The 15,060-nt window shown below is 49.9% G+C and overlaps 1 protein-coding gene across 2 annotated transcripts in view; it reads left to right on the forward strand.

Annotated features, from left to right (window-relative positions):
- The window catches only part of CLCN2 (chloride voltage-gated channel 2), a 72,741-nt gene that overhangs the window by 46,861 nt on the left and 10,820 nt on the right, over positions 1 to 15,060 (forward strand). For both annotated transcript variants that reach the window (XM_079977748.1, XM_079977749.1), the window contains exons 8-16: positions 2,251 to 2,376; positions 3,585 to 3,669; positions 4,025 to 4,126; positions 5,476 to 5,560; positions 6,804 to 6,959; positions 7,751 to 7,820; positions 8,679 to 8,789; positions 11,014 to 11,227; positions 11,507 to 11,640. In XM_079977748.1, the coding sequence (XP_079833874.1) occupies positions 2,251 to 2,376; positions 3,585 to 3,669; positions 4,025 to 4,126; positions 5,476 to 5,560; positions 6,804 to 6,959; positions 7,751 to 7,820; positions 8,679 to 8,789; positions 11,014 to 11,227; positions 11,507 to 11,640 (1,083 nt within the window). The remainder of the gene's footprint in view (positions 1 to 2,250; positions 2,377 to 3,584; positions 3,670 to 4,024; positions 4,127 to 5,475; positions 5,561 to 6,803; positions 6,960 to 7,750; positions 7,821 to 8,678; positions 8,790 to 11,013; positions 11,228 to 11,506; positions 11,641 to 15,060) is intronic.

Consider the following 15,060-nt stretch of genomic DNA (forward strand, 5'->3'; position numbering starts at 1 on the left):
GACTGAGAGAAATAGCACTCTGCATGCACTTAAGTGCAGTCTCTTCTTTGGTAATGCCAAAAAATGGAGTCTGGGGCCTAAGCAACACCCAGAGTGGCTGGGGAAACCCAGCCGGATGGGCAGGGTATAAGAAAATATTACTATTATTATTATTATTATTATTATTATTATTATTATTATTGAGAGCTGGGGAGCCTAGCCTCAAAATAAGCTCCCTGAACCATGAGGATTGGAAAGGAGCAATTTGTATCCTCCTTAACTGGGCTGAGCAAAGGGTTCTCCATCATTTGATCCCTGAGTATTTTGGGTTTTCAGGTTATATGCTCAGCCAGAGCTTAGAGAGTTGGTCTTGGACCCAGGAGACCGGCGCTCAAACCTGCGGTCAGTCATGAGTCTCACTGGCTGACCCTGGGCCAGTCCCCATCTCTCTAGGCCCAAAACAGTTGTTCTGAGGATATAAAGAGGGAGGCGAGGGAGAACTGTTTTTATAGTACCTTGGATAATAATAAGTGCAATAACCCAATGCCCCGTGCAGCTGATGTGAGCCTGGGGTGGGGTTTGGGGTTGGGGCGAACCCTATCTCCAACAGCAGGCATAACTTCGTTTCCTCCTTCCCCCCTTTTGCTGCGGGCTCCTCCCAGGCAGTCCTTCCTGTGCATCCTCTTCGCCGCTGCTTTTGCTCTTCTAGGTTGGTGACTGGTGTCTGTGTCCCTTTCCGTGTTGGTTTCTGTTGTGAGCAAAGGCTTGGTCTGTGTATCTGTGTGTGTCTTTCCATTTCTGCCAGCTTTCCCAAAAGAAATAAGGGGAGGGAAGGAAGGAGACCCTTTCTCATTTGCCCAGATAACACCTGTCGGCGTGTGCGGACGTACGAGTTCAAAAGCCAAGCGAAACCAGCGGATGGGGGGGGAATGCCCCACCGCAGGGAGCTTCTAAGTGACTACGTGGCCCTCCATCCAGGCTGCCTCTTTCTTTAAGAGGAATTCAATCCGCAGCAGTTGCAGCAAGGAAGGGACTGAATTTGCTGGTGAGAGCAAATGAAGAGAGGGGCTTCCAGGCAGGGCATTGCACGGTCCCGGTTAAATCTGCAAAGGCACACAGCCACTCATTGCATGAAGAGCCTGAATCAGGCCAGTGGTCCATCTCGTCCAACATCGTCTTTCACAGCAGCTAGCCAGAGGTCTCTAGCAAGGAGGACCTGAGAACAAGAGGCCTCTCCCCGCTTGCACTCCCAAGGAACCAATATTCAGGGGAAATACTGTCTCCAATATTGTGGCCAAGAACATGAGGTTTTTTTTCCTAATTCTTTTTTGAAGCAATCAAAGCTGGTGGCCACCACTCCATCTTGCAGGAGCAAATCCCAGATTCTAACACAACAAAATTAATAGTTGCAATCAAGCGCTTTTTCCAGAAAGAGGGATTCTAGTGCCATGGAAGAATTCCTGCTGTGCATGAGGGTTCAGTCCCTCATACCTCAACTTTCTCCCCCCTTGTTTCATTTTGCTGACTTCTAGCAGTAGAGGCAGGGAAGAACACAGCCCAAGTTGGGTTGTATTGGCATGTTCCCAGAAAGCCAATGGAAAGAGAGACCGAGTTCTGCTAACTCCTGTCTCTTGTAACATCTCCTTCCACCCTCAGGCTGGCACCATTTTTGTGGTCTCCTGCTTCCAAGCAACAGTCGTGGTGATGCAGGACAAGGGAAGGGGGAGTGTGGTTGGGTGGGGTCCCACTAATGCGGGACAAGGGTTCAAAAATGGAGATTATTGAGGGGAGAGGAGGCACGGGACAGGAAGCGGTATTATATATAGTGCCCCATGCTGACCACTAGAACAACGGGGGGCTGCCTCTTCTTAGCCCAAGATTCATCCTTGACCACCCCTGATTGCTGCATATCAGTTGTCCTTGGGCCACCCTGCTTGCACTCTCATGCATGTTCATGTGCACAAAATCTGCCAGATTTTCCACAGTACAGCTGCGGCCTTTGTCTATTCCCAGCTCAATAATTCCCAACTTGAGGGAGCTGGGACTGGACCTGCCGTTGGATCAGTAGTTGTGCCAGGCTTCCAGCAGCGGGTGGATGCAGCCTCTGTTTTCCATTCAGTGCTGGGCGTGTACTGCATTCCCTAACTCTATGAGTTTGGCGAACTCAGTCCTAGGAGGTGAACCCCGGTAGTGGTTTAGGGGCCTCATGTGTATTGAGTTTAGAACCCTCTGGTGGCTCCCAGACTCTTCCCTCTTCTTTGTGTCCACCAGGTGTCCTCTTCAGTATCGAAGTCACGTCAACCTTCTTCGCCGTCCGCAACTATTGGCGTGGCTTCTTTGCCGCTACCTTCAGTGCTTTCATCTTCCGGGTTCTCGCTGTGTGGAACAAGGATGAAGGTACGGCCCCTGTCTTCCTTCCCAGACAGGAACATCTCCAGTGCTTGCTTCCAAACTTGTCTACTTTGGTGGTGAGGCCGGGGCTGGAACGAGGGAGTGCTGGGGTCCATGCAGAACTGGACATCTCTCTTGACCAATCATGATGACCCCTCTGCAGAACTCTTGAATCTATGCAGCCCAAAAATCGCGAATCAGAATAACTCATTCAACTTGCATTAAAAAGAAAAAAATAATAAGTGCTTTATGCCTGCCTGCCTGCCTGCCTGCCTGCCTAAAATCATGACATCAAACTGTCATTCTAAAAATACAGAACAAGAACTGTCAGAAGATAAACCCAGTCAAATACAACAATGTCCGGGCTTGCACATCATGAGAAGCCATAGTTTGTTTTGCATAGTTCTAGTGGCAAAATTGACAGTAAAATTAAGAGAATCTAATGATGAGTGTTTTACTGAAGAGTGGATGCCTTTTTCGGACAATTTAAGGAGCAGAATTTGAGCTATGAGCAACAGAAGTAATTAGATTATAATATTGTGGGTATGATCTGATAGATAGAAGATAGGGTGCACCAGAAAGGGGGGGGGGAACTCATTGGAAAAAAATAAGGGAAAAGATGGAATTGTGAATTGTCTTGACTGTATATGTTAAAAATGTTGAAACTTAATCAAATATAACTGGGGATTAAAAGAGAGAAGCCATGGTTTGTCTTAAACCATGGTTTAATTGTGGGCATAGCTCCCCTACTCCCCACCTAAAGCGTGCTGTGTCATCTGAACCCTGGCCACCGTTTTGTTCATTTCATGCAAACTGTGAGTGTTGAACCAGAAATCAGCCAAGTGCAAACCTTGGCTGATTTCTGGCTTACGGGCCATGGTTTGTTTTTTTGGGGTGGGGAAAGCAAACTATGGTCTGGGTTCATCTGACACAACAAGCCATTGTATGGTTTGTGTGAGCTGGGCAGCAGGCAGAAGGCACGTTTGCAAATAAACCATGATGTAAGGCAAACCATGGTTTATTGTGATGCATGAGGCAGACCAACATTGTCCATTCTAGATCCATTTGTAACAAAATCCATAATGTCTGTTTCAAAAAAACCAAAAACGTTGTGGGTTCCTAGGGCCAGGTAGAGAAGCCTAGGGGCCACCCCCCCACACCTCTTGTCCTAGAGACCTGAGATTGGTCACCCCAAACCCATCTCTTTCCCTCAGAAACCATCACAGCTCTCTTCAAAACCCGCTTCCGACTGGACTTCCCTTTTGACCTGCAGGAGCTGCCGGCCTTTGCTGTCATTGGGTGAGTCTCGTAGGGTTTCTCTGGCGCTACCCCCAGTGGCGTAGCATGGGTTGTCAGCAGCCGGGGCAAGGCAAGTAATTTGCACCCCCTAACCCGCACGCCTGGCACCCCCCCTCCACAGTGGGCGGCGACCCGGCGACTCGGATCGGATTCGCACAGCAGTGAGAGAGAGTGAGTGAGCCAGGTAGGGGCAGAGAGCTTCGGCTGCGAGTGCGAGCGCGCCCCCCCAGATGTTGCGCCCAGTGCAGCCGGCCCCCCTGCACCCCCCACGCTACGCCACTGGCTACCCCACACTTCCCTCCCTCCCGGCAGGACCCCTCTTCCCCACACTGAGGCCTTCTTCTCTCCTCTTCAGGATCGCCAGCGGTTTTGGCGGGGCACTCTTCGTGTACTTCAACCGGAAGATTGTCCAGTTCATGCGCAAGCAGAAGGCCATTAACCGGTTCCTCATGAAAAAGTAAGACACGATGGCTGCTGGACACATGGGTGCCTTGTCCTGAGCATGAGTGTGGCCCCAGAGAGGGCAATGGAGGCCCAAGGGTAGCTTAGTCCAGCTATGTAACAGGTGGGGTCAGGCTGGAAATGGAGGTTAGAGGTTCTGAGTTGATATTTGCATAACCCAGCCTTCCCCAAGCTGCATGTTTTGGACTACAATTTCCATCGTGCTGGCTGGTGCTTATGGGAATTCTAGCCCAAAACCTCTGGAGGACCCTGGCTCGGAAGTAGTCTGATAAACTAGGGAGGTTCCTATGTGGGTGAGTGTTGGGCGCATTTTATTTCAAGTGGTGAATGCAGCCCTGTATGAAATGCTGCAGAGAGTCGTTCGTTTAGTTGCGTCCGACTCTTCGTGACCCCATGGACCAGAGCACGCCAGGCACTCCTGTCTTCCACTGCCTCCTGCAGTTTCGTCAAACTCATGTTCGTAGCTTCGAGAACGCTGTCCAACCATCTCGTCCTCTGTCGTCCCCTTCTCCTTGTGCCCTCCATCTTTCCCAACATCAGGGTCTTTTCCAGGGAGTCTTCTCTTCTCATGAAGTGGCCAAAGTATTTGAGCCTACGCTTTAGGATCTGTCCTTCCAGTGAGCACTCAGGGCTTATTTCCTTAAAAATGGATAGGTTTGATCTTCTTGCAGTCCATGGGACTCTCAAGAGTCTCCTCCAGCACCATAATTCAAAAGCATCAATTCTTCGGCGATCAGCCTTCTTTATGGTCCAGCTCTCACTTCCATACAGAGAGTACGCTGTTCTAATACTGCTTCCACCCAGCTGCAGGGAAATTGTGGTTCGGGAGGGGGGGTTCCCTTGCGTGCCTCTCCCCCACTCGCATGCGCCTAATCCACTTTCTGTGCACGAACAGTCGCAGAATACTGACCTCCCCTGGTCCTTAAGACGGAAGCTTGCTAATCCTCCTAGGGGCAGCTGCTTCCCCAAGCAAGTGGTGATGTCCTTCTGAGCCTCCGAGGGTTTGCCAGCCTTGGGGAGCATAGTTGTGCCCGCTGTTTGTCTGTTTATTATTATCACCTGTCACATTTACATCCCACCTTTTCCTCCCAAGGAGCTCGAGGTGGCGTTCTTGGTTCTCCCGCTCCTCATTTTAGGCTCACAACAACCCTGTGAGGTAGAGTCGGCTGAGAGGCAGTGACTGGCTCAAGGTCACACCCAGGGAGAGCTTTGTGGCCGAGTGGGGATTTGAACCCGGCCATAGTCCAATGCTCTAACCACTACACCACGCTGCCTCTGTTGGGGGGCGGGACGTGCAGTGGGGCCACTCTCTTTTTTTAACCACTGCTGTCTGTGACCTTCCAGGCGCCTGCTGTTCCCCGCTCTCGTCACGCTTCTCATAGCAACGCTGACCTTCCCACCTGGCTTTGGGCAGTTCATGGCTGGGCAGGTAATTTGTAGCTCTTGAACATTTATTATTATTAGTAGTAGTAGTAGCAGTAGTATTTGTTAATTGTATATACCACATTTATCAAGAGATCCCAGGGTAGTGTACAGCATTAAGAACACTTCATGTAGGATCAATAATAAAAATATAGTCATAAAAAATAATAATAATGGTCTCTCCCCCTCACTTGACTCACCTAAGAAGAGTAACTTGCAATTCTGGGCTGACGGTACCCTGTTTATTTATTGCTATGATCCACTTACAGGCCACTTAACTATCTGTAAGATAGTTTAATAAGTACCAGGGAGGGGGGTGGAATAAACCTCTGCATCAAATGATGTGGGTGGCAAAATACATAAATCATATCCATAAGCATAACATAACATAAATAAAACCAGGGAGAAGTACCGGGCAGTATAAGGTAAGATTTCAAGCCACTCAACATACCATACTTTTCTGTGTATAATACACCCCCGTGTATAACACGCCCCCTATTTGGGGGGACTCAAAATTAAGTAAATGGGGGGGGGCGGAGATTCCCCGAAGTTGTTGGGGGGGGCAGAGTTCTTAAGCTTTTTTTCAGGGGAGATGCCAGAAAGCACTCACCCACCAGACTCCTCTGTCTCATCGCCAAATAAAGCAGCAAATAACCCGCCCAATTGCTGCAGCGACAGCGAATCAACAACAGCCCTTGCCGCAGCCACCAATAACAATCTCCAACTCGCGGCAGCAACCACTCCCACGGCCCCATGATGTATAAGACAACATCTAATTTTGAACATAATTTTTTAATTTAAAAAGACAGTCTTATACAGTAGAACCTCGGCTTACATTACCCTCGGGTAACGTAAACTTGGGGTTGTGAAAACGTCAAACCCGAAAGTATTTTTTCTGGGTTTGGTCACATGCTCAGAGGCACTCGTGTTGCGCCGTGCGCATGCGCAGAACAGGCACCTCTGGCTGCGGAAACTTCAGGATTTGACCGGAGCTCCGGAACACATCCTGTTCGCAACTGGAGGTACCACTGTACACGGAAACGTACGGTACATGCCATCGTTCGCCCGGTGTCACTTCGTTTCACACAACTGCTACAACCATTCCCCACTTCTAACATTACCTCTGTCCCTAAGGAAGACTGCGGTGTTAAGCCTATTCGGTTCTGTAAACACACAGCCAGAGCTTACGCTTGCGGGCAGGCATGGCTCCCTTCTCGCCCCCTGATTTCTTCCCCTTCTTCGCCTCTCAGCTCACGCAGAAGGAGACGCTTGTGACCCTGTTCGATAACCGCACGTGGGCCAAGCAGGGCCTGGCTGAAGAGTTTGAGTATGTGGGCCCCTCCGAGGCCTGGAAGCACCCACGCTCCAACGTCTTTGTCACCCTGGTGGTCTTCATCCTCATGAAGGTGTGTCGCCCTTCCCCATCACCCCTTTCTTCCGGTTGAATCATGATTGTAGAGTGGAAAGGGACCCCCAAGGGCTATCCAGTCCAACCCCAAAAAATGCAGGAATCCTGCCCCTACAGCCATCCCTGGCTGGGATCGAACCGCCAACCTTCTGCTCAACCGCAAGGTGCGCTTGACCCATTGTGCCACTGAAGCAGTTGCCAGCTGCAGGGACCACACTGTCTGTAGCATCCGTGAACAAGAGTTTTGCTGGTTACCTTCCCAGGACTCAGCTGGGCTGAGTCACCGAACAATTGCCCCTGGGTCTTCAGGGCTGTGGTACACGAGACGCTACTGAGGGGTCTAGAAAATGCAAGCATATCTTCCTTTTCCTGCCCACCCTCTCCTCTCTTTCCTCTCTCCCTTCCCCCTGTACTATCTGATTGCTTAAGTGCTGGAGTCAAAACAGCCTCTTCTCCCTTTGCAGATAAAACCAACCAGTAGGGAATTCTGAGGACTTCTCCATTTCAGACTGCAGCTGGTTCCTTCAACCACGCTGCTGCAGATTAGTCCCCAGGCACTTGGGTCTCGTTTGCTGGTTCCCAAACTTCCCCCAAGAGGGGCCGCTTGAAAATTGCAGAGGTTTTCCTGCCTGTTGTGGGAATTGTAATCTTCAGTCTCTTTTTCTGTCCTGGGGTTTGGGCCCTTCTCCTTTCTTCTCTCCCCCTCCCGCAGCGCTTCAGCACAAAGAGGTCACTAGGGCATTCCTGGTTCTCCCCTCCTGATAACCTGTCTCTTTGTCCTCTCCCCAGTTCTGGATGTCAGCCTTGGCCACTACCATCCCAGTGCCCTGTGGAGCCTTCATGCCTGTCTTTGTCATTGGTGAGTAGGAGACCCTAGAACTTTCTCTGTGCTTCTATGCAATGACACTTAACTCTTCCCAGAAGAGGATCAAGCAGCCTCACTTGGTGGCCAATGGGAACGGGACAGAAATTCGTGCCATTTGCATTTTAAAAGTGACCCGGCCTAATTCACACTTGCCAGACCAATAAGCAAACTGAAACGAAGCCTTCCTTCGGAAGTTGCAGTTCTGCAACCAATGTTTGCGTGTGAAAGGTACATGTAGCAGTGAAAATGATTCATGTTTTGCACACAAAATTCCATATGTTGGGATAAATGGCACAAAATTACATATAGACAATGCATGCAAATTTTCATATGAACTTTGTTTAAACAAAAAAATAGGCAAACTGAGTTTCCTAAGTTTGGAAAACTGATAGACTGAGAGTAACCAAAATTGACAAATATTCACCCACCCTAGTGACCACTTTTGACTAAAGCTATTGATTAGATTACCCATAATTCCTTTGTGCATGCTGAATAGCCGTTTCTGCTTTTGTTTGTCCTGGTCCCAAGCCCTATATCCCCCTGTTGCCATCTCCTCTGTGGGTTAAAAAAACCAAACAAACCACATATGGGGTTTTATTTTACTTAAAAAAAAATTGGGGGGCCAAACTTAAAGAGCCAGGAAGATTTGATGGCAGGGACATGGGCATCCTAACTTCTGCAAGAACTGAAGTTGCCTGTGGCCTCTTGGTGCCTGACACGGAGGAGGCACGCAAAGATAGGCCTCAGATGATGATTGCAGAGTCCGGGTGGGTTCAGAGTGTTCCTCTGCTCTTCTTCCAACCATACCTACCCAAATCCACCTTTGGACTCTGCCCCTGTCTCTCTGGGCAGGTGCGGCCTTTGGGCGGCTGGTGGGCGAGAGCATGGCGGCATGGTTCCCGGATGGCATCCACACCGACAGCAACATCTACCGCATTGTTCCTGGCGGCTACGCAGTGGTGGGTAAGAGGCAGCTTCTCTTGTACCATTTCCAAAAGCTGGGATGTTCAGGTGGGGGGTGGGCACTCCCTCGTCAGAAGAGGGTCAGGGCGCGGTGACAGGAGCCCGGATGGATCAGTCCAAAGTCCATCTTCTTTTCCCATGTTAACCAACCTTGGGGGCAGCCCACAAGGAGGGCTTGAGAGGAATAGCCCTCTCGGACTGTTTTTGGTTCCCTAGCAAGTGGTGTTCAGAGCTGCACTGCTTCTGATCTTGGAGACAGTGCATGCCTCCTTCTGTAATCCTCATAGAACTCTAGCCCAATGGTTGCCATTAATTTGACTCTGAATTGATTTTAGAATTGATTTGATTTTAGAATTAACTGATTGTGATTTTATGTGAACTGTGTTATTTTTACTGTTGTTCGCCGCTCTGACCCTGGCTTTGGCTGGGGAGGGCAGGATATAAATAAAATATTATTATTATTATTATTATTATTATTATTATTATGCCAGTCACAGCCGAGAGCTACTGATAGCCTTATCCAAGGTGAATTTTGACACTCCATTCAACTGCCCCATGACCTCTTTGGCACAGGAGACTTTGACAGCGATAGGAGCTGAAACAGAGCTTCTGGATCCTCTCTGAGTGTCTCATTCAAACTGTGGCTTTTCAGACACGGGCCCCTTCCTCCACCACCACCTCTGCCAAGAACGGTGGCGTAGTGGTAAAGGCCTGGGCACTTCCTGGTGAAGAAGGATTGTTAAGCCACTCTGGTAATGGTAGCTCTGTGAGGGGGAAGACGGCTCTCCTGACAACTCTCAGCACCCTTAGCAGAACTACCACTCCCAGAATACTTTGGGAGAAGTCATGACTGTTTAAGGCGGCATCATCATAGTATAATGCAGGCATAGGCAAACTCGGCCCTCCAGATGTTTTGGGACTACAACTCCCATCATCCCAGACCACTGGTCATGTTAGCTAGGGATGATGGGAGTTGTAGTCCCAAAACATCTGGAGGGCCGAGTTTGCCTGTGCCTGGTATAATGTGTGTATAATGTGAATGCAGCCCATGCCTCTGCCTCTCCTTCTGTCACCATGGACCTTTCCACAAACTGCAGCAGTCCAGAGGTTGGGAGTGGGGCCTTTGAGCAGAGTGTGTGGAAGCTCAGACGCAGGGGCCAGATGTGGCCCTCCAGGGCCCTCAGTCGCTCAAGCCTCTCCGCAAACCATGCCCTCCATCAGCCCTGCTTCACTCTTTCCTAGAGCGTCCCCCCTCCCAGCTGAAGCACTAATAATTCATATTGGTTGCCTGGGTTAAGAACAGAGAGGAGGGGTGTTTTGGGTGGGGGTGTAGAAACTAGCCTGCTGTGCAAAGGCAAAATTTGCCTGGGTTGCCCTGCCCACTTTTGCCCTTGGCCCCACCCATCCCTGACATGTGGCCCCAGAAGAGAGGGAGGGCGTCGGTCTCCAAAAAGCATTTCCTCCCTTTCCCTCCTAGAATGCATGCGGCCTTGAGGTGTGGCATTTCCGCTGGGGGTGCCTCTAGGCTCCCAAGAGCCATCGTGAGAGCTGGGCTGGGCTTGGCATACTGCATCCGACTTAGCCTACCCCTGCCTGGTCTTTTGGGGTGGCTGGGTGCTTTCTCAGGCTCTTGCTTGCCTCTCTCCCCTGCTGGCTCTAAGACCTCCCTGCATTTCTGTCAGGATGCTGTCAGCGGCTCCCGGCTGGTTGCCCAGGAAAGTATAAAGACAAGGGAAAGTTTATTTCAGTGTTACAGAGAGAGGCTATAGAACCCAGCCTCTTGGGTAGTGTCGTTGTCCTGAGCAAATTTCCACCCCCGTTTCTCCCACTTCCTCATTCGTCTCCTCTACGGGTGCTGCTACGCGCCCTCTGTCTTTGAGCTCTTTGCTCTCCTACTTTTAAGGCTCGCCAGGTTCTGGGAGATGGGGGGTCTGAAATGCTTTCTAAAGACACTGTGTCAGCCAGCTTCTGCTCCGGTTCTGCCTCCTCTTCTCCCATTATTTCCCAACTTTCCCCCTCATCTGCCTCTGAGCTGGGACCTCCCGAAAACCCCTGTTGTAAATCTATACTGTCTTCCTCTTCCTCCTCCCTGGAAGGGTCAGGATGAGGGCAGGCGGCCTCCATCATTCCTCCTCCTCCTCCTCTGCCCAGTCCCTGACAGTTTCCGAGGCATCTGAGCGGAGGGTGCCCTTCACATCTCACTCCCGTGCTTAACCCCCTCCAGGTGCAGCTGCGTTGTCTGGAGCCGTCACTCACACCGTGTCCACAGCGGTCATCGTCTTTGAGCTGACAGGCCAGATCTCCCACATCCTGCCGGTCATGATCGCAGTGATCCTGGCCAACGCCGTGGCCCAGAGCTTACAGCCCTCTCTTTACGACAGCATCATCCGCATCAAGAAGTTGCCCTACTTGCCAGAGCTGGGTTGGGGACATCAGGAGTAAGTGTGCCTCTGTGTGTTGGCCTGATGGCTGTCAGGGACGGGTTGGACCCAGAGGAATTGTGGGAGGAACCAGCTGGGGAACCCCCAGAGGAAGAAGGCTCAGAGCCCGGGGAGTGGTGGTGGGTTGACAGTGAGCAGTCAGAGGGAGAAGCCTGGGAGGAGGAGGAGGTATTGGGAGCTGAAGAGGCAACAGGGCTTAGTGAGCTGGGAGACTCTGTGGCAGAGAGAAGTGCAGAGATGGGTCAGGCTTCCTTCAGCGCCTCTTGTGTATTGCAGGAAGTACAATGTGCGCGTGGAGGACATCATGGTGCGCGACGTGCGCTACATAACCCTGAACTGCCGCTACCGTGATCTTCAGGATGTGCTGCATGGAACCAAAATGAAGAGCTTGGCTTTGGTGGAATCAGCTGGTAAGAGAGAGGCAAGGCAGATCCTCATGAATACGTGTTTCCAGAGGAGTAGCCTCTGTGTTGGTCTTTTGCAGCAAAAAATATAGTCTTCTGGCACCTTAAACACTAACAAATAGACACAGTGGTACCTCTGGTTATGAACTTAATTCATTTTGGAGGTCTGTTCTTAACCTGAAACTGTTCTTAACCTGAGGTACCACTTTAGCTAATGGGACCTCCCGCTGCTGCCACCGTGCGATTTCTGTTCTCATCCTTGGACGAAGTTCTTAACCCAAGGTATTACTTTTGGGTTAGCAGAGTATGTAACCTGAAGTGTTTGTAACCCGAGGTACCACTGTACTCAGGTATATTTATCCTGGAAAAGAGGAGACTGAGGTGGCATGATAGCCATATTCAACTATCTGAGGAGTTATTACATGAAGAGTGGAGCAAGCTTGTTTTGGGAAATTTTTAATGTCTAATGTTTTACATTTTTTTATGTGCTGTAAGCTGCCTCGAGTGGCTGGGGAAACAAGATGGAAAGCCAGCCAGATGGGTGGGGTATAAATAACATTATTAATTCTTCTTCTTCTTCTTCTTCTTCTTCCTACTACTACTACTACTACTACTATTACTATTTCTTCTGCTCCAGAGGGTAGGACCTCTACTACTACTGACAGTAAGAGCTGTTTAATAGTGGAACAGACTTCCTCAGGAGGTGATGGACTCTCCTTTCTTGGAGGTTCTTAAGCAATGGTCGGATGGCCATCTGTCATGGATGTTGGGAGGGGTTGTAAGAAGTGAGTGAGATCCTTGTTTCCCCCACCCTCAGCAGGCAGGTTTGCCCACCTGTCAGCTACCTGATATAGTGACTTCCAGGCCAAATGGGGAGACCCAACAGGCCTGATTAAGTAATTGTTGGGAGATTTCCCACCATTGCATTAAATAGATGCCATTCTTCTCATTCTGGAACCTGCCAATTTCACGTCCAATTGGAACAGAAATTCTGCTGAACGATGGGCAGGGGAGGGCACAGAGTGAGTCTCCAAGTCTCCACCTCTGCTGCAGTAGCCAGACAAGCACAGCCAAGCCTCCCCGTTTTTATTGGCTTTGTTGAGTTTCTCGTGCTTGTCTCTGCCTCTGCAATGCTCACATAATGCAGGCAAATAATAAGCGTTGCACATCTACAATTGAGTGTTTTCATTGATTATTTAATTGAAGGCCTCTTTCATGGTGACAAATTTAGATCCTCCAACTTCTCCTGACGCCTCTTCCAAGGCAGCTGATGTAATAGGCTATTTTCCTACACGTATCGATTTAGTGAGTCGGTGGAATAGTTACCAAGATAATTTGGCCAAAACGATAACAAAATCAGAGCATTCAGGGCCGTAGCTGAACTGGAAACATAACTGGACCAGAAACATTTACTAATCCAATCACTGTCAGTAACGCTGCAGTCTTTTCAAACCCCTCTCAAGTTTGTTTGTTTGTTTGTTTTGCTTTTGTTTTCACATGGATGAAGCTCCAGTAGGTTTTTGCACCCTCAGGCACTGGCTCCATCCATCGTACACCTTGAGCAAACAGGACTACACATACATATACACATTTTCTCCATTACTTGCTGGACTCTTGGTACCCTCAGCAGCAGACACCTCCTTGGAGGGACTCTGGAAATGTCTGTGGCCACTCATCCTGCTATGTGGAATCACGGAATCGTAAAATTATAGAGCTGGAAGGGACCCCAGAGGTCATTTAGTCCAACCCCCTTCAGTGTAGGAATCTCAGCTAAAGCATCCAGGACAAGTGGCCAACCAACCTCTGCTTAAAAACATCCAAGGAAGGAGAGCCCACCACCTCCCCAGCTCTGACTGTCAGAAAGTTCTTCTTGATGTTTAGTCGGACTCTCCTTTCTTGTAACTTGAAGGCCATTGGTTCGAGTCCTACCCTCCAGAGCAGCAGAAAACAAGCTTGTTCTGCCTTCCATGTGACAGACCTTAAGATATTTGAAGATGGCTATCATATCTCCTCTCAGGCTCCTCTTTTCCAAGCTAAACATACCCAGTTCCTTCAAGCACTCCTCGTAAGGCTTAGTTTCCAGACCTTTTATCATCCTGGTTGCCCTCCTGTGTAAGCTCTGTTCCAGCTTGTCAATATCCTTCTTAAATTGTGGTGCCCAGAACTGGACACAGCATTCCGGGTGTGGTCTGACCAAGGCAGAATAGAGTGGTACTATTACTTCCCACGATGGAGCTCCCCTCAAGGTTGGTCCAGAGGCTGCAGCTTGTGTAGAGCCAGCCCCTAGGCTGTTTGTAAGAGGAAGCCACTGCCAGCATAGAACACTTTGTCCATGGGGTCTGCACTGGCTGGTCATCTGCTACTGGGCAAACTCGGAGGCAGAGCATAACCATCAGGAATTTGGTGATCACCACTGCCTCCTGTGGGAGTGAGTTTCACTCTGAGCTGTATGAAGGGGGACTGTCTTTTCTCTGTCCTGATTTATTTGGCCTTATACAGTGGTGCCTTGCAAGACGAAAAGAATCCGTTCCACGATTCTCTTCGTCTAGCGGTTTTTTCGTCTTGCGAAGCAAGCCCATTGACGGCTTAGCGGATTAGCGCTATTAGCAGCTTAGCGGCTTTTAGCGGCTTTTAGCGGCTTATCGGCTTAGCGGATAAGCGGATAAGCGGATAAGCGGCTTAGAAAAGGGGGGGGAGAGGAAAAAAACCCCGCAGGAACTCGCAAGACATTTTCGTCTTGCGAAGCAAGCCCATAGGAAATTCGTTTTGCGAAGCACCTCCAAAATGGAAAACTCTTCCGTCTAGCGAGTTTTCCGTCTTGCGAGGCATTCGTCTTGCGGGGCACCACTGTAATTGCAGTTTTTGACAGGTGTATTAATTTGCACGAGTAGTTCTGAACCTGACTAGGATTGCAGTTTTGCGCTTGCAGAACCTCCTCTTCCAACATGTGCATTCTGGGGGCCTTTTTACAGACTTGCCTCCAAAAACCATCTTGGCGAAGTGGCTATGCAGCAGCACCATCCTCTCTCTGCCCCCCTTTCATCCCTCCTGCCTGCCACCTGTTGCTCCCTGGGAGATGCCATTGTCGTCCTGCCTGCCTGGGGCTTGATCCTCTCCTCTCTTCTCCTCCCAGCTTCATGTCACGCAGCTCCCCTGCTGCGACATCGATATCTTCCTGCTAGCCACAGCTATCATTTACGGGGCTACCGCAGCAACAGGGACAATGCCGTGTTGTCATGGCAATTTGCAAAGTTTGATGGGGAGGGAGTCAAAGCCAACTGATTGGAGCCAGGCCCTGATAAGCAAGATAAACTGGCAGGGGATTCAGGTGTCTTCTGTCCTCCATCTAAAGACCTAGAAGTTGTGCTGACTTTCCACACCAAAAAGCAAGACCCCAGCTGTGCATTGCACCCACCTCATGGCTCA

This window comes from Podarcis cretensis, assembly GCF_951804945.1.
Source record: "Podarcis cretensis genome assembly, chromosome: 5".
NCBI lineage: Eukaryota > Metazoa > Chordata > Lepidosauria > Squamata > Lacertidae > Podarcis > Podarcis cretensis.